Below are 23104 nucleotides of genomic sequence, written 5' to 3' on the forward strand. Positions count from 1 at the left end.
ACTAAGCAAGGCCCAGATGCAGGGGCCCCTCACAGGGGCACAGACACCCCCCCCGTAGCACGCTGAGCAGGCCCCAAATACCCCCCCAGGTGTTCACCTCTGACCCCCCAGGCAGCAGCTCCTTACAAGGGAGACCCAGAGGCGGGGGGGGGGGGGGCTGAGGGGCTAAACTCTGGGTGGCGGGAGGGACGCACAGGCTGTTCCATGGGGGGGGGGCTGATCCAGTGGGGTGCCCCCTCCCCCCGGGCATCAGTGGGGGGGCACTTGGTCACTGTTCCTCACCCAGCAGCTCCTGACCCCCATCCCCCACCTCGTGCCTGCGTCTCACCCCCACCCTGTCACCCCCAGCTGTGCCCCCCCCCCCCCCAGGAAGCAGGCCGGGGCTCTGGGGCTGACTCAGCACCAACCACCCCCTGCGGCCAGGACCCCCCCAGCCCAACGGCGCCAGGTGGAGCAACGGCTCCGCTACCGCAGGACGGCCCTGCCGGGAATGGCGGGGGGGGGGGGCTGCAGCCCTCCAGGGTCCCCCCCCCAGCCCCCTGCTAGCCCAGCCCTGCCGCCCCCAGCCCTGCCGGTGCCCCTCACCCACAGCCCCCTGCCAGCCCAGTCCTGCCCCCCCCCCCAGCTCCGCCAGTGCCCCTCACTCCCGACCTGCAGCCCCCTGCTCGCCCAGCCCTGTCCCCCCCCAGCTGTGCCGGTGCCCCTCACTCCCGACCCGGTCTCCTTTCCCCCAGCCGGCCGGGGCAGAACCTGGGGGCTGAGCTGTTCTCAGTGGGTTTGGGGGTTCAGGGAAACCACCAGGACCCCCAATATCTGTGTGCGCACCCCCCCCCCGCACAGCGAGCTCCTGCGGGGGGAGGGGGGAGGCTGGAAGCTGGAATCCCCCCCCCCCCCCCATCTTCTCCGAGCAGCGCTGGTCTCCAGGCGGAAATCTTCACGGGCATCGCCCCCCCCCCCAACGCTGTGCTTGGACGAGGGGGGTCTTGGCTGGGGGGCGGCTCTCCCCCATTGCTGAGTCACCCCCAACCTCTGCCCTCCCCCGACCCACTGGCCCGGGGTTCAAATTCCTGGGAGGGTCCCCAAATGGTGCCACCATGGAGCCCCCCCCCCCCCCCGGCCAGGCCATTCGTGTACCAGGTGCTAAGACACCCCCCCCAAGTCTCCCCGCCTTGTGCACCCTCCCCCAAAAGGCCTTCCAGGAACCCCCAACCTCTGCCCCATGGCTCCCCCCCCCAAAAGAACAAGGCTCAGGCTCTGCTGTGCGCACTTCGTGTTTCTTTCGCGGCCGCGTGGCTACAGCCCCGACAGGGTTAAATTAAAAACCTCCCGGCTCCCCTCCCCCCGCGCAGGGCAGGACCCCCCCAGACACGGGGGGAGCACCCCAGAGCCCCGGGGGGGGGTCTCCTACCCCGGCGCTGCTCGCTTCTGCGCCCTCTGGGCACGGGGGGGGTTAGCTCCACCCACCCCCCGGTTAAAACACAGACGAGTCCACTTCAGGATGGGGGGGGGGGGCTCTTTGCCAATGGGGGGCATGTGGTGGGGGGTCTCTGGCGCTGCCCCCCTCTTCAGCTCAGCCCCCCCCATTTCCCACCCAGCGCCGACACGTCTCCAGGAGCAGCTGAGACCGGACGAACTTCATCGCAGCGGTGGCTCCGCCGGGGTCCCAGCCCCCATTCGACACCGGGGGGCGGGCGGAATCCGGAGCCCGCCCCTTGCAAAGTGGGGGGCCGCCCCCTCCCAGTCCAGAGTCACCCCCCAAATCCGGGGGGGGCAGTCATCACCGGGCCTCCCCGGCGGCCGCGGCCCCCAGCAGAGTCCGGCGCTCCCGTTTGATGGGGCGGGGGGGCGGCGGGGGGCGGCGCCGGGGGCTCGGGGCCGGGGGGCGAGGCGGGCTCGGCCGGGGCCGGGGCCGGGGCCGGGCCGGGGGCCGGGGCCGCCGCCTGGTCGCGCAGCAGCTGCCCCAGGAAGTTGATGTATTTCATGGCCAGGCGCAGGATCTCGTTCTTGCTGAGTTTCTTGTCGGGCGGGTGGGTCGGGATCAGCCGCCGCAGCTCGGCGAAGGCCCCGTTCACGTTCTGCTGCCGCCAGCGCTCCCGGCTGTTGGTGAACACGCGGCGGGCGACCTTGTGCGGCTGTGCCCTGCGGGACGGAGCGGGAGAGGCCGCGCGAACCCAGCCAGATGCAGCCACCTCTGGGGGGGTGTCCAGGGACCCCCGGCCCCGGCAGCGAGATGCAGCCGCCTCTGGGGTGGGCAAGGGGGCTGTTTATCCAGGGACCCCTGGCCTGGCAGTGAGCTGCAGCCGCCTCTGGGGTGGGGCAAGGGGGCTGTTTATCCAGGGACCCCCGGCCCGGCAGCGAGATGCAGCCGCCTCTGGGGTGGGGCAAGGGGGCTGTTTATCCAGGGACCCCTGGCCTGGCAGTGAGCTGCAGCCACCTCTGGGGTGGGGCAGCGGGCTATGTAACAGCCACACGTAACACCACACTACAGTTTAAACCAGGATGTCTGAGATGGTCAAATCGTGTGTGGCCTGGGAACCGGGACGCCTGGGTTCTCTCCCTGGCTCTGGGAGGGGAGTGGGGTCTAGTGGTTAGAGGGGGGAGCCCGGACGCCTGGGTTCTCTCCCTGGCTCTGGGAGGGGAGTGGGATCTAGTGGATGGGGGGGAGGAGCCGGGACGCCTGGGTTCTCTCCTTGGCTCTGGGAGGGGAGTGGGATCTAGTGGATGGGGGGGAGGAGAAAGCCCGGATGCCTGGGTTCTCTCCCTGGCGCTGGGAGGGGAGTGGGATCTAGTGGATGGGGGCGGGGGGGAAGGCCGGACGCCTGGGTTCTCTCCCTGGCTCTGGGAGGGGAGTGGGGTCTAGTGGTTAGAGGGGGGGGGGGAGAAGCCCGGACGCCTGGGTCCCACCCCGCCGGTTGCGGGAGGGGGAGGGGGAGGCACTCACCATCAATGAGCTCCTGCTCCAAGGGGCTGGGCCGGCGCTTGAGGCGGCTGCTGGGGAAGAGGGTGAGGGAGCCGGAGGTGCCAATGTAGACGCTGAGGAGAGGGGCAGAGACATGGGGTGAGGGGCCGGGCCAGCGGGGGCACATGGCACCCTGGTGGGGGGGCGAGGTAGGGGCGGAGTCACCATGCAGCCCCGCCCCCTGTCAATCAGCCCCGCCCTGACACCCCCATGGCACATTAAAGCCATGCCGGGGGGGGGGGTCACAGACCCCTCAAACTGTCCCATCCCCCACCCCCAACACTGGGGATGACTCAGGGGATGGGGGCAGGACAGGAGTCAGAGAGAGGGGGTGCTGTGGGGGAGGGGTTACACCCCCCGGGGCCCCTGTATGGGGGTGGGGTATTATCAGCCCTGAGACTTCTCACCCCCCCAAAAAAAACACCAGCCCCCCCGCCCCAGCGCCCCCCAGCACTGACCTGTTGAGGAAGGGGTGGGGGTGGTACTGCGGGGGCAGGAGCGGGCTCTGCAGGCCGGCGAGCGGCATGGGGGCCGGGGGGGGCGCCGGGGGCAGGGCTGAGAGCTGCACCAGGGACGGGATGGGGTGCAGGGCCGTCAGCTCGGTGGTGGGCACGTCAGGGGGGGGCGGGCGTTTGCTGTGCCCCAGGCTGATGACGGGGACGTCGGGGGGCAGCGGGGCAGGGGCTGGGGGGGGCGGGCTCCCCCTTGGGGGCGGGGGGGCGAGGCAGCGGGCGGGGGGACCGGGGGGTGGCTAGCGGGCGAGTGGCTGGCGGGGGGTGACGGGGAGGGCAGGGGGCTGCAGGGGGGCGGCGGGGTCCTCAGCTTCTCCATCATCTTCCAGGCGCGGCGCGGCACCTCCGGCTGCGGCCAGGACTCATCTGCGGGGACAACACAGGTGGGGTGAGACCGAGGTGGGGGCCCTGGTTCCTGGCCCCTCCCTGAGCCCCCCCGTCCAGTACCCCCCCCCCGTCCCTGATGGCCTGGAGCAGACCCATGGGCCTGTCCAGGCCGGTATCTCTCCTCTCCCTCCAGGCCGCTCCTGATCACACCAAAGAGTCTGTTTTTGAAGACCGGGAAACTGAGGCACGGTGCCGGGACGTGACACCGGCCAGCAGCAGAGCCAGGAACGGAACCCAGGAGTCCTGGCTCCCAGCCCGTGTGCCGCTCAGCCTGCCGCGTTCACGTGGGGCAACTAAACAGGCCCAGCGAGGAGCCGTAACCCCGTGTGACCGACCCCCCCCCCCAGTAACCCGTGTGTGACCGACCCCCCCCGCATTGGTGCTGCGTGCGGAGACGCCAAGTTCAGTCTAGTCCGGGCCGGGTGTGACACCGGGGTTAGCTGGGGGGGGGGGTCGGTCACACACGGGTTACTGGGGGGGTGTGACGGAGCAGGGAGCAGGGCAGATTTGACCTGGGAATGTTGCAGGGGGGTTGCAGTGGGGATGTGGGACTTCCCTTGAAGGAAGCTACCTGAGCTGTAACCTGAGCCAGGAACGGGGGTGGGGAGAATTAACACCTTCTGCCCGGGAGACTGGACAAAGGAGAGGAGCAGCGGGAGGGGCTGGGAGTTTAGTTTCGGTTGGGGCTGGGTGGTGCAACACAGGGAACCCCAAGCTGGGGTCTAAGCTCCCTGAACCTCCCAGAGGGACCTAATTGAGGGGGTCTGGTCGTACCTACACGCTCTGCTTGAGACTGTGTTCCTGTCCTTAAATAAACCTTCTGCTTTACTGGCTGGCTGAGAGTCACAGTGAATCTCGGGAAGAGGGGTGCAGGGCCCTAACTCCCCCACAATCCGCGACAGGGGGGCGGGGGCAGGATCTACCCCGAGGACCCAGTGACCTGCCCGCGGCCAGTCTCGGGCTCCCGGGGGGGGACCGGGGACGAGGCCCCGCGCTGCTCGCGAAGGCAAAGCGGCGTCTCCCGGCTCCTCGCTCGGGTTTGCTCTGACCGGGGTTACCGGGGCACGGCTGATTTCTCCGGCTTCTGCCTGGCTCGGAGCCTGCTCAGAAACCGACAGCGCATCCGGAGTCTCCGCTAGCAACGTCACTGCCGGGCAAAGGCGTTTGGCGGATGGTAGCGATCAAAGCCCCCTTGTGCCCGGCGCTGCACAGACCCCGGCCGCGATCAGCTGGGCCAGGCCGGGGCGGGAAACGTCTGAGCCGCAGAGACAGACATGGAGGGAGCCCGGGCGGGAGAGAGAGAGAGTGTGTGTGTGTTCAAGGCACTGTGTGTGTGTGTCCCTGAGGTGCTGTGACTGTGTGCACGTGTGTCCCCCCCGAAGCGGGGTGTGTGTGTCCAAGGCTGTGTGTGTGTTTCTGTGATGGAGTGTGTGGAGGTGCATGGTCCCCAAGGCTGGGTGTGTGTGTCTGAGGTTGTGTATGTGTGTGTCCCGCCAGAGTGTGTGTGTGTGTGTATGTGTCCGAGGTGGTGTGTGTATGTGTGTATGTGTGCCAGGCTGTCTGCGTGTGTGTGTGTGTCCAAGGCAGGGTGTGTGTGTCCCGCCTGAGGGGGTGTGTGTGTCCGAAGCGGGGTGTGTGTGTGTCAGGCTGTGTGTGTGTGTCCCAGGCTCTGTGTTTGTGTGTGTATGTCAGGCTGGGTGTGTATGTGTGTGTGTGTCCAAGGCGGGATGTGTGTGTGTCCTGCCTGAGGATGTGTGTGTGTCCGAGGCGGGGTGTGTGTGTGTCAGGCTGTGTGTGTGTCCCCCAGGCTGTGTGTGTGTGTGTGTCAGGCTGTGTGTGTGTGTACAGCACTGGACATTTTTCTATTTACTCTTAACTAACATTGCGGTGACTTTCCTCTGGGGGGCAGGGAAGGGGTCGTACAGCGCCCACCCGCCTACCTCCATTGACAGGGCCCAGACACACATACCCAGTGCACAGACACAACGTACCGTCACACGCACGCGGTGCACACACTGCACAGACACAAACACGCGCCTGGACCGGATGGTGTCTGGAGCTGCACATGGAACTCAGCAAACAGCCGGTCCCTGCACAGCCACGAGGTCAAAGCAGCGCAAGGCTGCACACGCGGGTACTCGGGGCATGGCCAACCCCGCCCGGGCCTATGGCAGGCCGCTGCCGTCTGGCTTCGCGCGGCTCACGCCCACTTCCCAAGCCGTGAACAGCAACATCACAAATCTGCTGCTACCGGGCTGGGTCGTGGGCTGGTGCGTCCCAGCTGCCGGGGTCCCCCTGAGGTGCTTTCACGTTTGTCTAGATGCGGTTTGTCCTGGTGGCCACCGCCAGACCAGCTGCCTTGCTTTAACCGGCCATAAATACAGCCTCGAGTCGGCCACACCCACGAGATGCCCGACCCAGCTCAGTTGTTCCACCAGCCACCCGACAACCACTCCGGGGTTTGACAGTGGGAACTTGGCCCCACCATTTGGCCCTGCAAACGGGCCGAACCCAGCACGGGTGGAACACACGGTACAGGTACATATGAAACTGCAGAACTACTAACCATGGTCTGTCACCCATTGCTTAAATCAGCCTCTGGACCAGATGACCAGTGGATCGCCAATGTGATGCCGACGTTTTTAAAAGGCTCCAGAGGCGAGCCTGGCAATTACAGGCCGGTAGGCCTAACGTCAGTACCAGGCAAATTAGTTGAAATGATAGTAAAGAACAGAATTATCACCCACAGAGAGATGAGCACAGTTTGTTGTGGAAGAGTCAACATGGCTTTTGTAAAGGGAAATCACGCCTCACTAATCTACTAGAATTCTTTGAGAGGGGTCAACAAGCATGTGGACAAGAGGGAGCCAGTGGATACAGTGTACTTGGACTGTCAGAAAGCCTTTGACAAGGTCCCTCACCAAAGCTCTTAAGCAAAGTAAGGGGTCATGGGATAAGAGGGAAGGTCCTCTTGTGAATCAATGACTGGTTAAAAGATAGGAAACAGAAGGGTAGGAATAAATGGTCAGTTTTCAGCATGGAGAGAGGTAAAGAGCAGGGTCCCCTAAGGATCTGCACTGGGACCAGCGCTGTTTAACGTATCCATAAATGATCTGGGGAAGGGGGTGAACAGTGAGGTGGTAAAGTTTGCAGATGATACAAAAATTACTCAAGATAGTTAAGTCCCAGGCAGAGCTACGAAAGGATCTCTCCGAACTGGGTGACTGGGCAACAGACCGGCGGATGACATTCAGTGTTGACAAGTGAAAAGTGACACATTGCAAAAGATAATCCCAACCAGCCGTACAAACGGATGGGGTCTAAATTAGATGTTACCGCTCAAGGAGGGGATTTTGGAGTCACTGCGGATAGTTCTCTGAAAACATCCACTCAATGTGCAGGGCAGTCAAAACCAAACAAACAAAAGGAGCAATGTTAGGAACCACTAGGAAAGGGATAGATAATGATGAGAAGTATCTTAATGCCTCTATATAAATCCATGGTACGCCCCCCTCTTGAATACTGTGTGCAGATCTGGCTGTCCTCTCTCAATAAAGATATGTTAGCACTGGAAAAAATACAGAGAAGGGCAACAAAAACGATTAAGGGGATGAAACAGCTTCTGTACGAGGAGAGATTAAAAAGCCTGGGACTGTTAATCTTAGAAAAGAGATGACTGGGGGATATGACAGAGGTCTATAAATTGTGACCCGTGTGGAGGAGGTGACTAAGGAAGTGTTATTTACCGTCACCTAACACAAGAACCAAGGGTCACCCCAATGACATGAATAGGCAGCAGGTTTAGAACAAAGATAAGGCAGGACTTCTTCATATAATGCACAGTTAACCTGTGGAACTCGTTGCCAGAGGATGTTGTGAAGGCCAAAAGTATAACTGGGTTCAAAAAAAGAACGAGCTATGTTCATGGGGGATAGATCCACCAATGGCTATTAGTGAAGATGGTCGGGGACACAACCCCATGCTCTGGGTGTCCCTCGCCTCTGATGGCCAGAAGCTGGGACTCGGCGACAGGGGCTGGATCACTCTATAATTGTCCTGTTCTGTCCATTCCCTCTGAAGCGCCTGGCATTGGCCACTGTTGGAAGACAGGAGAATGGGCTGGATGGACCATTGGTCTGACCCCATGTAACTGTTCTAATGTACATACATTGGCACACCCACACCCACAAACACATCCCCCCCACATACAGACTCAAAAACACCCCCACCCCCACACATACACCCACCCACATACTGTACAGGGATTAATCAACACCAAACTCTACTCCAGACACCACTTCCCCCGACAGCCACCACAGCAGAAGCCCAGGAAAACAGCCTGGAGTGACGCTACCTGAGCGGGGCCAGTACCCCCTGGAGTGACTCTACCCGAGCGTGCCCAGTACCCCTGGAGTGACTCTACCTTTGTGTTGCCAGTACCCTCCTGGAGTGAGTATAACCAAGCAGGGCCTGTACCCCTGGAGTGACTCTACCCGAGTGTGCTGAGTACCTAAATGGAGTGACTCTACCAGGGCATGCCCAGTGCCCCCTGGAGTGACTCCCCCTGAGTATGGCCAGTACTACCTGGAGTAACTACACCCAAGCATGTCCAGTACCCCCCGGAGTGATTCTACCTGAGTGTGCCCAGCATCTCCCTGGAGTGACTGGAGTGACTCTACCCGAGTCTGGCCAATACCCACCCCCCGGGGTGACTCCACCTGAGTGTTCCCAGTATCCCTGGAGTAACTATACCCGAGCATGCCCAGTAACCCCCCATGGAGTGACTCTACCCGATCATGCCCAGTACTCCCTGGAGTGACTTTACCAGAGTGTGCCCAGTACCCCTGGAGTAACTATACCCAAGCGTGCTCAGTACACCCTGGAGTGACTATACCCGAGCGTGCCCAGTACGACCTTGCAGTGATTGTACCCAGGTGTGCCCAGTAACCCCCTGTAGTAACTATACCTGAACGTGCCCAGTCCCCCCCGGAGTGATTCTACCTGAGTGTGACCAGTATCCACCTGGAGTGACTATACCCAAGCGTGCCCAGTACCCCCCTATAGTAACTATACCAGAGCGTGTGAACTACCCCCCACCCGGAGTGACTCTACCTGAGCGTGTCCAGTACCCCCCTGGAGTGACTATATCTATGCGTGCCCAATACACACCTGGAGTGACTACACTGGAGCATGGCCAGTACCCCTATAGTAACTATACTCGAGCATGGCCAATACCCCCTGGAGTGACTCGACCTGAGTGTGGCTAGTACCCCTTAGAGTGATTATACCTGAGCATGTCCAGTACCCCCTGGAGTAACTATACCCGAGCGTGCCCGGTACCCCTGGAGTGACTCTACCCGAGCGTGCCCAGTACCCCTTAGAGTGACTCTACCCGAGCGTGCCCAGTACCCCCTGGAGTGACTCTACCCGAGCGTGCCCAGTACTCCTTAGAGTGACTCTACCCCAGCGTGCCCAGTCCCACTGGAGTGACTCTACCCGAGCGTGACCAGTACCCCTGGAGTGACTCTACCCGAGCATGCCCAGTACCCATGGAGTGACTCTACCCGAGCGTGCCCAGTACCCCCTGGAGTGACTCTACCCGAGCGTGCCCGGTACCCCCTGGAGTGACTCTACCCGAGCGTGCCCAGTACCCCCTGGAGTGACTCTACCCGAGCGTGCCTGGTACCCCTGGAGTGACTATACCTGAGCGTGCCCAGTACCCCCTGGAGTGACTATATCTGAGCGTGCCCAGTACCCTCTGGAGTGACTCTACCCGAGCGTGCCCAGTACCCCTGGAGTGACTCTACCCGAGCGTGCCCAGTACCCCTGGAGTGACTCTACCCGAGCGTGCCCAGTACCCCTTAGAGTGACTATACCCGAGCGTGCCCAGTACCCCTGGAGTGACTCTACCCGAGCGTGCCCAGTACCCCTGGAGTGACTATACCCGAGCGTGCCCAGTACCCTCTGGAGTGACTCTACCCGAGTGTGCCCAGTATCCCCCTGGAGTGACTCTACCCGAGCGTGACCAGTACCCCCTGGAGTGACTCTACCCGAGCATGCCCAGTACCCCTTAGAGTGACTATACCCGAGCATGGCCATTATCCCCATGTAGTAACTTTACCCAAGCGTGCCCAGTACCCCCTGGAGTGACTCTACCCGAGCGTGACCAGTACCCCTGGAGTGACTCTACCCGAGCGTGCCCGGTAGCCCCTGGAGTGACTCTACCCGAGCACATTTTAGTACCTTTTCTGGAATAACTCTCAGAGTAAGGTCAGTTCTAGCCTGGACTGACTATCCCTGGCTATCCTCCAGGGACACCATCCAGGCCTATCAGGCTCCTTGCACAGAGACCGGGGTTCCTGGTCCCATTCTCGTACCAGTCCTGCTGGACCCTGGCTTTCCCCAGGAAGTGGCCCCATGAAGCCCGGCCACCCCCCCCTCTGGGCTGTCTGAGTGAATGGAGTCTGATCAGTGAGGAGCAGGTGGCTCCAGTGAGCTGCTTCCTCCCAGGGAGGTGACGAACCTTGTCAGCAACGGCACCCCCAGCGTCCCTGGGCACAGAGGGGGGAAGGAACTTTGTATCACACAGTAAGTCCAAGACAGAGGCACAGAATCCTAGAATCTCAGGGTTGGAAGGGACCTCAGGAGGTATCTAGTCCAACCCCCTGCTCAAAGCAGGACCAATTCCCAACTAAATCATCCCAGCCAGGGCTTTGTCAAGCCTGACCTTAAAAACTTCTAAGGATGGAGATTCCACCACCTCCCTAGGTAACGCATTCCAGTGCTTCACCACCCTCCTAGTGAAATAGTTTTTCCTAATATCCAACCTAGACCTCCCCCACTGCAACTTGAGACCATTGCTCCTTGTTCTGTCATCTGCCACCACTGAGAACAGCCGAGCTCCATCCTCTTTGGAACCCCCCTTCAGGTAGTTGAAGGTGGATATCAAATCCCCCCTCACTCTTCTCTTCTGCAGACTAAACAATCCCAGTTCCCTCAGCCTCTTCTCATAAGTCATGTGCCCCAGCCCCACGATCATTTTCACTGCTCCCCCCACCAGCTCTGCCCTCCTAGACTCTACCCCACCCCCAGAGCTGGGGCTAGAATCCAGGAGTCCTGATTCCCGGCCCTCCCTGCTCTAACCAGTAGATCCCACTGCTCTCCCAGAGCTGGGGATAGAACCCAGGAGGCCTGACTAGGCCCCTGGGACGCCTGGCTCCACTCCCTTCTGTCTCATAGCGCAGAGACCTGAGGCTGGAGGAGCCCTCGAGAGCTCATCAATTCCATCCCCCTGCACTGAGGCAAAAGCAAACCTAGACCATTTCTGCCAGGTGCATGTCCAACCTGTTCTTAAAACCCACCCCGTGACGGGGATCCCACAGCCTCCCCTGCTCGCCCGGTCCGGAGCTGAATTCCCCCGAGAACTAGAAAGTTTCCCCCTAATCTCTGATCTGCATCTCCCCTGCTGCAGATGAAGCCCATTGCTTCTTGTCCTACTTCTGTGGCCATGGAGAACAATTGGTCCCCGTCCTCTCCCGTATAACATATTTGAGGACTGTTCTCAGGTCCCCGCGCAGTCAACTTTTCTCACAACTAAACACGCCCCATTTTTTTAGCCTTTCCTCAGCCATCAGGTTTTCTAAACCTTTGATCATGTTCGTTGCTCTCCTCTGGACTGTCCTGTTTGTCCCCATCTTTCCTGAAGTCCGGCGCCCATGTCACCTTTGACCTCACGCAAACCATGTTGTGGCAAAGGGGCTAAGTGGCCACTTTGAATCCTGTGCTCGGCATGGGCAGCGCCTAGTACCACGCGACACCTAATAAACACGGCCCTACCAAATTCACGCGCCATAGTTTGTACAGTTCATGATCCCAGCATTTTAAAACTCTTGAATTTCACGGTGCCAGATAGTTCAATCTGAAATGTCACGGGGGTGTCACAAAGCATGACTATGTATTTCAAAATGGCAACATATATACATGCAAAGTCAGCGTTTCTCAAACGGGGCCCCGACCCGAAAGGCGGTCGCAGGACTAGTAGGAGCAGTCGCAGTATTGCCATCCTTACTTCTGTGCTGCTGCTGGCCGCGACGCTGCCTTCGGAGCTGGGCTCCCAGCCATCAGCCGCCACTCTCCCGCCGCCCAGCTCTGAAGGCAGCACAGAAGTAAGGGTGGCAATCCCGGGACCGCCCCCCAGAGTAGCCTTGTGACCCCCTTTTGGGTTGGGACCCCCCAGCTTGAGAAATGCTGCCTGTAGTATAGGGTAAAAGTACACAAAAGAGCAGATTTCACAGTCTGTGATGTGCCATGAATTTGGTAGCGCCCTACTAATAAATAATGTACCGCCCCCAGCACAGCGGGGCCGCGTGCCAGGCCTGGGGCCCCTAGGTGCTACCGTAAAACACCTAATAAATAAACTCAGCCCCAATAGGCCAAGTGACTGAACAAATAACATTGATTTCTAAAGAATAAAATACAATCCAACACCCGCTCCTCCTCTGATCTGCCCTTGCAGGGCCTGCCAAGGGTTCATTTCCACGACCCATTGCCCCTGACGCACTCCCCAACACATATTGCCCTCTCTAGTTGCATCCCCCGGCCTCGTGGTATTTCTCAAAGGGAAGGCGACTGAAATCAGCAAAAGAGAGAAAAAGAAAAAAAAAACAAGGCTCCGTTTCATGTGGCTTGACACCATCTTTTGTCTGGGCGGCGGGGCGATGGAAACGCAGCGAAATAGAGGAAATGGTTTTGAAAATGCCTTTCCAAATCGATGCAATCTGAGGCAACGTCCAACCCGATTTGTTTACCGCCCCCGCCACCGAACAAAACCCAGAATAAGAGCTCGTTTTACACCAAAACAATTTACACAATTAACAAGTAGCTGATTTTTCCAGAAGCAGTGGCAGCTGGTGGTGGCCAGTGAATTGTTTCTGGTTACTTTGGTTAAATCCTCCTCTGGGCCCAGCGGAGACTGGAGTTCCCTGATTCTGTAGCCGCGAGCACAAGGGGCGGGGGGCCGAATGAAAGAAGAAAGTCACCCAGGACGGATCTCTGAGCCAACACAAATATTGTAACCTTGGACAAATGTGAGCCCTGTCCATCGCTTGCCCACTAATGCGAGTTGCTCATTACAAAAACTGGAAGTAAATGTGTGTGTGTGCGTGTGTGTGTCGGTGTTTGTGTTAGAAATACACAGACATTTTATAAGACAGAACCTCAGCTAGCGTGTATTCTCAGAGCGCCAGTGAATCGTGGCATTGGGAAAAGGTCTCAACCTGTCCCTAGATAGCGAGAAAACCAGATTGACGTATTACTTTACAATTTGTTATATTATAGAGACAGTATGAGAGTTTTGTCACTGATTTCAATGGAATCGTGATTTAATTCTATCTATCTATCCCCATCCACCCCCTATCTATCTATCTATCTATCTATCTATCTATCTATCTATCTATCCCCATCCACCCCATCTATCTATCTATCTATCTATCTATCTATCTATCTATCTATCCCCATCCACCCCATCTATCTATCTATCTATCTATCTATCTATCTATCTATCTATCTATCTATCATATTGACACAAAAATATTTCAAATGAACTATACTAAATATAAATAAATACATATATATATGTATGTATTATTATATATTAGTCTGTAATGATATTATGTATGATACAGATATACAGATATGCATCTTATATAAATATTATATTTGTATTTATTTATATTTAGTATAGTTCATTTGAAATATTTTTGTGTCAATATGATAGATAGATAGATAGATAGATAGATAGATAGATAGAAGGGGTGGATGGGGATAGATAGCTAGATAGATAGATAGAAGGGGTGGATGGGGATAGATAGATAGATAGATAGATAGATAGATAGATAGATAGATAGATAGATGGGGGTATGGGGATAGATAGATAGATAGATAGATAGATAGATAGATAGATAGATAGATAGATAGATAGATAGATGGGGGTATGGGGATAGATAGATAGATAGATAGATAGATAGATAGATAGATAGATAGATAGATAGATAGATAGATAGATAGATGGGGGTATGGGGATAGATAGATAGATAGATAGATGTCATATGTGTGTATGTTATATATATCGATATATAGCATTATACCCAAATAATACATATACATCTTGTATAAAACGTGTATGATGGTATATATCTGTGTCTATATGATAGTATTATTATACACGAATTAATCTATACACACGTTATATAAAATGTACCTGTATATGTAATGTATCAGAGGGGTAGCCGTGTTAGTCTGAATCTGTAAAAAGCAACAGAGGGTCCTGTGGCACCTTTGAGACTAACAGAAGTACTGGGAGCATAAGCTTTCGTGGGTAAGAACCTCACTTCTTCAGATGCATCTGAAGAAGTGAGGTTCTTACCCACGAAAGCTTATGCTCCCAGTACTTCTGTTAGTCTCAAAGGTGCCACAGGACCCTCTGTTGTTTTGTATATGTAATGTAACTCTCTACACACACACTGTAGATAATATGAAGTATCGGGGTAGCCGTGTTAGTCTGTATCTACAGGAACAACAAGGAATCTGGTGGCACCTTAAAGACTAACAGATTTATTTGGGCAGAAGCTTTGGTGGGTAAAAACCTCACTTCTTCACTGAAAGTTACCACTCTATGCATCTGAAGAAGTGAGGTTTTTACCCACCAAAGCTTATGCCCAAATAAATCTGTTAGTCTTTCAGGTGCCACCGGACTCCTTGTTGTTCTTGTAGATAATATGTTTAGGTCTATTTTAATAACGGTGCATATACAATATTCCTGCACATAGGATCCATGCCCACGTGCAATCAGAGCTGGAATGCTTTGGAGTGTCCCTAAAATATAAGAGAAGAAGGAACTTTTCATCTCATGAAGCGGATTTCGATTCTCGCTAATTCATTTCCCCGTGAATTTCACTCCGGTTCCGAAGAAGGCGGCGAACACCGCGCCATTGGGACAAGATAAAAATGACCCCAACTAGGAACCCTGCTGATGATCGTCTGCCAATCAAGCAAGTCCCAAAGCAAAGGGGTTTGAATGCGAATGGGAGCGCGGGGATTGTTTCCAACCTCTGGCTGAACCGGGACAATCACCAGGATTAACACACATGAACACGGCGAGGAATGTTTCGGCAAATTCACGCACCCGCAGGGGCGCAAGGTCCGCTCAGTTGCCGATTTCCAATTTCAAAACAAAAACGTGTGGGGGGAAAAGACCCCGACACATTCAACTTTTAGACTTTGCTCCTCGGCAGATTTTTGACGCTGGCGGTTTTAGCCGATTCTTCTGATCAGGCGCTAAGAATAAATTCATCAAACTCCAGGCCGGGCTAAAGCGAAAAGCCTCGGGAAGGCAGCGCCGTCGGGGACCATATCGGGTTGGCTGGAGGGTTTCAGAGGTGCCGATGCGCCGGTGAAACATTACAGCCAAACTTCAAAAGCGGCGCGTTCCCCCAAACGGCCTCGAAGCGCAGGAAATCTCTCTGGTTCCTCGGGTTTTCGCTCAAATCGCCAACAAACAACTCACCAAAGAAAAGGGGAAGCAAACCGAAAGCTCTCGGTCCTAAATGCAATGGGGTTTTTGGGGGTTTTTTTGGTTTAGATAATCCCAAGCGTCCCATATGTCACCACTTTCCAGCCCTGGTCGGTTGGATTTGGGAAACTGGCTCCAATCAATTCCCGTTTGAGCTAAATAAACGGGCCAAAAGTTGTCCCCTGAAAGACACAACCGCGCACAAACCCCGGAATAGTCACCCGAAAAAAGACCCCGTCTCGCCCCCTCCTTCCATGAACGAAGGCGAACAACCCTTCCCACCCCACCACCCAATTCCCTTCAAAGCAGGTGCCCGACATTTCCCCCCTCGCTGCGCCCGCGGTGGGGTGTGAGGGTGACGGGCCCCGGGAGCGCCCCTCGACGGTGAACGAGGAAGCCCCGAGAAGCGATCGCGCTCCTAGCCGGGATGGGCGCATCTCTGCGCCCCGGGCGCGCCTTACCCCACAACTTGGCCACATGCTTGGTCCTGGCCACCATGCGCAGGGTCCATGATCCGGGGTCCGAGTCTCCGTCTTCTCGGCGGGTGCTAGGGTGAAATTTTGGGGTTTTGGGGGGGGCGGGATTGGAGTCAAACAGGCTGAAGCGCCTTTCCCGGCCTCAACTCCCCCCCATCTTACTTGCTAGCCCCCCTCACCCACACACGCCACCTCTCTCGCTCGCTCTCTTTTTTTCCACAGGCCACTAAGATTTGAAGAAGTCTGGTCCACTCCCCCCCCCGCCCCAGAGAGAGGTTTCCTGCTCGTTGGACTGGGGATGTAGCTGCAGCTGGTAGATAAGAGGCGAGGGCCCGCCTGTGCCGTGCTGATAAGGAAACCCCTCGTCAGACTCAACCTAACGGGAGACTTGGAAAGAAAGCAAGAGGAAACCGTAGTGGTAGAAAGAACCCAACAAACAGGAGTGTTCACAGAGGGAGCCGGCAGTCGGCTCGTTAATTACATGTCTGCAAACCATAATAACCTTGGATCTGGGGAAAGGGACCCCCCCCTCCGCCCTGCCCGCTTTTGGGGGTCCTTAAAGCCACTGGGAGCCCCAGAGTAATCGGTGAGTGGGAGCCAAAGGTCAAGGCCCCGAAATCCAGAATCGGGTCCCCGGGAAAAGCCAAGGGGTTGTGGGGGGTGGAGAGGCGGATAGTTTGGGAATGAAATTCCGGGCCGCGGTGGCAGAGATGCAGGGACCCCACGGGATGGCCTCAGGACGGCTGGGTTCTATTCCTGGCTCTGCCACCGACCTCCTGGGAGCCCTGGGCACGTCATAGCCTCGCTCTGTGCCTCAGTTTCCCCTCTCCTCAGTCACCATATACTGTAAGCTCACTAGGGCAGGGACTGTGTCTATGCGGTGCCCGCTCTGAGGGGGGTTTGGGGTTACAAAAAATAACGTATCAGAGGGGTAGCCGTGTTAGTCTGAATCTGTAAAAAGCAACAGAGGGTCCTGTGGCACCTTTAAGACTAACAGAAGTACTGGGAGCATAAGCTTTCGTGGGTAAGAACCTCACTTCTTCAGATGTACGTAAGAGACTCAAATAGGAGTGAGGTGCCCGCCCTCTCCTCCGTGCATCAGGTACCAAATGGCACTGGGGGGCTGGAAATCTCTCCCAATCATCATCATCATCTAGATGGTTCCCTAAACACTTAGCCACAGGCCTATCTGTCCATCCATGCCCACCATCCGTCCATCCAGCCTCCTACACTACACATCTATCTACCGGTAGCTACAGGTTGCCTGACCCTTCCCATGAGAAGATCCTTTATTTCGCAGCGTCTGACTTTGCCAGACGTTAAGCCCTCGGCCTGGAGTTTTCCAGGCGGCGGTTTGCCTTGGGCTGAACGGGTTTGTTTCGGAAAGTTTCAGCTGTTCCAGAGAACCCAGCTAGGGAACAATACAGCGGTGGGGCCACAGTTCAAATAATTCCTATCCCCACTTATTTAAGAAGCTCTAGCGCCCCCCTGTGTTGGAGCAGGGCTCTGCACTTTGACAGGGAGGGTCACCCTGGCATCAGGGAGGTGCCTTTTGCTGGCCCTGTGGAAATGTGCCCCAATGAGGCCAAGTTAAAGAGCCTTGGGGGGGGGGAAATCGGTGTGCACATGCTCAGTAGAGGGTTGTTAGAGTTTGGGGGGGAAGGGCTCCCAGATTCAACTCTCACTGGGCACGCTCCAGCCCAGGGCTGCAAGGCCAGAGCCGGATTTTCCCGGCATTGCTGTTGCGGGCAGGGCTGGGTGCTGGAGCCTGTCTCTCCTGTGCCCTCTAGGCCCGCGCGGAGTGTGTCAGTTGGGGGGCGGAGGAGCAGGAGGGGCACAGCCAGGCTCAGGGGGTACAAGCCAGGGCAGAGCTGAGCCAGTCTGGGCCCTGCCTCCGCCCAGCAGCTCTAACTGACATTTTGGGGAAGTTCCTGCAGAACAAGGAGTTTCATTTTCTATTTTACATTAAAGGTTTTGACAGAGGCCTCTATTCCCCCTCCCCCCCATATTAGGGTGGGTCAGTGGTTAGAGCTGGGAGTCAGGACGCCTGGGTTCTGTTCACTCACTTGCAGCCTGACGTTGCGGTTAGTCCCTGCCCTCTCTGTGCCTCCATTTCCCCACCCATAGCAGGGGGACACGCTCCTTCCCCGGGCTCTGAACGTTTGCACCGTGCTTCCAGTGGTGCCCCTCCCTGCCCAGAGCGCAGAACCCAGCCCCGCCTGGGTCCCCCGGGCTGGGGAGGGGACAGCACCCAGCTGCGTTCACGTATTGAAATCAATGCTAAGGGCCAGGCCCAGCTCCCCCACTGGGGATCTCAAAGCACATTGGAAATGCTTCAGAATGAACCCAGGAAGGATGACTAGCCCTATTTCACTGAGGGCTGGATGGGAGACACGCCCCCTAGTGGGGAAAGGCCCCATGTCCCCTTCCCCACCCCGCTAAGCCAGCCACACACAACCCTACCGCTGCCCCTCACTTACTCCCGCCCCGCAGCCCCTCTCCCCTGTCATAGAATCATGGAATCTCAGGGTTGGAGGGGACCTCAGGAGGTATCTAGTCCAACCCCCTGCTCAAAGCAGGACCAATCCCCAACTAAATCATCCCAGCCAGGGCTTTGTCAAGGAGTCGCTCGAGGCATTGTGCTCTCACTGCCCCCTCCACCCCAGAGGTGGCTGCATTTCAGCTTCCCCTGGCCCTGGTGCCCTGACTGCCTGGCACCCGTGCACAGGGTGAGCCGGGGGGTCTGGGCTGGAGGCGTGTGAGGTGAGGGGACATCAGGTCACCCAGGCTCCTCCTGGGGCAGGGGGCATCTCCTGGCCCTGGGGGCTGCCAACAATTGTGGGCACAGCACGTTCTGAGTCACTGACTGAGTTTCCTCCCCTCGGCCTCGATTCATCCGGGCGGGGGGCTTGAACTCGGGTTTCCTCTGCGTTCCTTCCAGTTCCTGCCTTATAGCATTGCCCCCAACTGCCAGTATCCTGGCTGCAACAGCAGCCCATACCTGACGCTCCAGAAGAGGAGAAAACAGCCCCCCCAGGAATGCCCCAACAGCTCCCCCTCTGAGGTCATGCAGCTCTGGGAGGAGAGTGGAGCCTAGGGTTAGAGCAGGGGGCGGGGAGCCAGGACTCCTGGGTTCCATGCCCAGCTCTGGGAGGGGAGTGGGATCTAGTGGTTGGGGGCAGGGCTGAGAGCCAGGACTCCTGGGTTCCTTCCATTCCCAGCTCTGGGAGGAGAGTGGGATCTAGTGGTTGGGGGCAGGACTGAGAGCCAGGACTCCTGGGTTCTATGCCCAGCTCTGGGAGGGGAGTGGGATCTAGTGGTTGGGGGCAGGGCTGAGAGCCAGGACTCCTGGGTTCTATGCCCAGCTCTGGGAGGGGAGTGGGATCTAGTGGTTGGGGGCAGGGCTGAGAGCCAGGACTCCTGGGTTCCAAAGGGGACTGACCAGAGTGGGGTGAAAGGGCCCAGCTGGGTGACCATCCTGGTGCATGGAAGCATGAGACTATGACCTGTGCATGGGGCAGCAGAGCGTTTGCTCTGCCCGCAGCACCAAGGGCCACTGTCTCTGTGGGCTGGACGTTAGCGGAGACCGGGCTTGTCTGGTCCCCCCCCCCAAACCCTCAGGACTCTGCCCACCAACGTTCCCACCCAATTGGGAACGGCTCGGCTGCGGCATCGCAAAGCTATTGTGTTACCGCTCCGCCGAGTGCAGGGCCTTGCTCGGCCAGTCATACGGCCCTGTTGTGCTAGGGGCTGTACAATCTTACAGGCTGCAGGGAGAGGCAGCGTGGTTGAGTGGTGAGGGCGCTGGCTTGCGACTCACGATGCCTGGGTTCTAGGCCCAGCCTTGAGCAAGTCCTGGCCCTTCTGGGTGCCTCAGTTTCCCCTCCCACCCTGTATCTAATTAGACTATGAGTTCTTCAGGTAGGGTCCACTGTGGGTCTGTAGCACGATGAGGGGAGGGGTCCTGGTCTGTTGCCAGCACAATGGGGCCCCTGATATTGGTCAGGGTCCATGCAGCACCTGGCACGATGGGGCCCCGATCTCGGTTGGGATGTGTGTGTGTTGCAGATTGAATCAGAACTGCTCCTCTGTGTGCCATATGCCCTATACTGCGCTCGCCACCCTGGGATTCTCCTTTAGCCGGCCGTGGCTGTGCTCTCGGACCAAGAAGGATCTGCGCTCGCTCCCCGTATCTCCTGAATCTTACACGGGCTCACCCCCCGCTGAAACCCAGCCCAGCAAGAGGCAGCCAGTCGGTCTGAGGCAGGGGGATGGGGCGGGTCCTACGCCCAGAATGGCCGGAAATTCCCTCACTTCCCCCTCCTCTTGGAGCCACTGCTCAGGAAAATATTAGTCAGAACCATTGGGCCACTTCACACAGAGAAATAGACTTGTTTAGCTCGCATTGCTTCCTGCGCCAGTCCTGGAATTGACTCTCCCGGAGCGGGGACGCGGCCAGCTCCACGCACAGCCGTCACGGCCTGGCTCCTTAATGAGCCGGGGCGGCGAGCCCCAGCTGGCCCGTAGCCAGGCTGATTCCGGGGGGGTGGGGTGGGGGTGACATCTGCTGTTGTGGAGAGTTTGCCGGGGTTGATGAATTGATTGGAGGGGCAGAGTCTGGGGAGCTGGGGTGGTGGTGGGGGAGCTGGGGTGGCAGGGCCTGCAGAATGGGAGAGCTGGCCCCTGCCCCCGCCTTGCTCCCTCTGTGTGTTCCCCCTTCCAGGGTCTGAGTCTGTCCAGGCCATGGCCTGTGCCAAGAGCTATCCCACCCCCCTTTGCCCCCTGGAAGCCTCCCCAGCATCGCTCCCCTCCCATCCACTCAGCCATGGTGAGGGCCATTCTCCATGGCAATGCTCCCCACGGTGATGGCTGCTCCCCATAGCAACACTCCCCATGGTGATGGCCATGCTCCATGGCGACAGAGGCTCCCATAGCAATGGCCACTGCCCATGGCAACAGATACTGCCCATAGCATTCGATGCTCCCCACAGCAACACCTCCCAAGGTGACGGATGCTCCCCATGGATGGGCACCGCCCCTGGCAACGGATGATCCCCATAGCAACGCTCCCATGGTGATGGACCTTCCCCAGAGCAAGCTGGACCGGGCCTTCATTCTTCTTTAAGGGACTGTGCTAGTTACTGGGGACTGGGGATGGAAAGAGCCGGGCTGGGGCCCCTGCTCCCCACTTGGCCACATGCTCCCCAGGGTCATCCCCCCCCTCCCAGCTCTGTGTCTTTCTCGCTTATCTGCAGGCCTCAGGGGGCGGGGGCAGAAGGAGATGGAGGGTGAGACAGGGCAGGGGAGGGGGCGTAAAATAAACGGCAGTGAGACTTTTTAGCCCTCAATTCCCCATGCTTGAGCCTGTGTGCGAGTGTGTCTGCGTGTGCGTCTGCAAGCGTGCCTGTGGGTGCGAGTGTGTCTGTGTCTGCGTGTCTGCGTGTGCAAGTGTCTCAGTGTGTGCAAGTGTGTCTGCGTGTGAACGTCCGGGGGACTCTGCTGGGTTTCCATGGTGGCAGCTCCTGGCCCGGGGGTAGCACCATTGTGCCAGCTCGTAGCACCACCAATTTGGGCACTGGGGGTTGGGGGGGCCGAGCCCCTGGCGACGGGTCCGGGCCCAGTGCCTCAGTCACAAGCCCTGCCTGTGTCTGGCACAACCCTGCGTGCTCAAACTGCCATGCACGCTGCCCCCCCGCCACACATGCTGCCTCCCGCTACGCACGCTCCCCCTGCACTGCTACACACGCTCCCCCCGCCACACACGGTGCCCCCGCATGTCATGCACATTCCCCCCCCCCACTGCCATGCACGCTGCCCCCGCACGCTCCCCCCAGCACTGCCACGCACACTCCCCCTGCATTGCCACACACGCTACCTCCTCCACTGCCACGCACGCTCCCCCCACACTGCCATGCATGCTACCTTCCCCCCCACCACGCACGCTACCTCCCCCAATGCCACGCATGCTCTCCGTGCACTGCCACACACATTTCCCCCGCACTGCCTTGCACGCTCCTCCCGCATGCTCCCCCTGCACTGCCACACACTGCCCCCTGCACCTCACTGTATTGCTGTGCACGCTCCCCTGCACTGCCACACACGCTGCCCACCTGCCACGCACGCTCCCCCCTCACTTCCACGCACGCTCCCCCTGCACTGCCACACACGCTGCCCACCTGCCACGCACGCTCCCCCCTCACTTCCACGCACGCACCCCCTGCACTGCCACACACAGTGCCCCTGCGCACTGCCACGCATGCGCCTGACAAGATTGCAACACACGCTCCCCCACACTGCTGCACACATCCCACATTCACACTCACTGACATTTGTACACGCAGAGACACTTGCACTGCACATGGCAGAGCACATTTGAACACGCCCACTCACACTTGTGGAGCCCTAGCAACACTCACACTGCACCGCACACTCACAAACACACATCACACCGCTGTGCACACTCGCACACATCACACGGCCGTTCACACTCGCACACCCTGGCTCACACCCGGCCCCGTTCACACTGCCTCGCCCCCGCGGTGGCAAGGCCTGGCGGCAGGATGCACCTGGTCAGCCTAGCAGGATGCAGCCGGCCCCATCTGCTTCCGGCCCCTTCCTGCCTGCAGCCTGCGGGGGGGTGGGGGTGAGGGAGGGCATATGGGGGGGTGCAGCAAGCGGCCTGTCGCAAACAGGATGCGCATGGCAGAGACCCCCTGCAGGTGGCAGCCCCCCCCCCACATGTATGGGGACTCCTGGCTAAGGCCATGAAAACACCCAGGCCAGGAAGTCTGGTGCCCAAAGGGTTAATGGGGAGCCCACCCCCACACTAATTAGCAATGCCCATCGTCATTCAGCCCAGCACAGGGAACCCTTCAGAGCAGCGGGCCAGGGAGGGGGCAGTTAGTTGTGGTCTGTGGCCAGATTGGATGTTGTGGATTGTGTAGAGTGGGTGTGTGTACAGGGTGTGGGGGTCTGTGTCTATTGGGTGTCTGTTTTGTAGGGGGTGTGGGTGTGTGTGTAGGGGGGTATACACCCCTAACAAACTCACACCCCCTGGTCCCAAGGGGTTACCTGTGACCATCCCTGGGGGCAAGGCCCAGAGGCGTCAAGAGTCTGATGCCCCCTGCTGGGCTCGTCCTGTGTGGAGTGGGGCATGCGTGGGGCAGGCCACTCTGCTGTGCCTCCCCCCATTTCCATCATG

The 23104-nt window shown here is 58.3% G+C and overlaps 1 protein-coding gene across 1 annotated transcript; it reads right to left on the reverse strand.

Annotated features, from left to right (window-relative positions):
• Window positions 1–1258: 1258 nt before the first annotated feature.
• On the reverse strand, window positions 1259–16215 carry LYL1 (LYL1 basic helix-loop-helix family member). The gene is given in 6 exon segments (XM_065575928.1): window positions 1259–1843; window positions 1845–2242; window positions 2942–3033; window positions 3418–3677; window positions 3680–3837; window positions 15889–16215. Coding segments are annotated over 6 exon segments (1011 nt in total). The 5' UTR covers window positions 15926–16215; the 3' UTR covers window positions 1259–1777.
• Window positions 16216–23104: the final 6889 nt, after the last annotated feature.

The sequence above is a fragment of the Chrysemys picta genome, chromosome 22 (assembly GCF_011386835.1).
Source record: "Chrysemys picta bellii isolate R12L10 chromosome 22, ASM1138683v2, whole genome shotgun sequence".
Classification (NCBI taxonomy): Eukaryota; Metazoa; Chordata; order Testudines; family Emydidae; genus Chrysemys; species Chrysemys picta.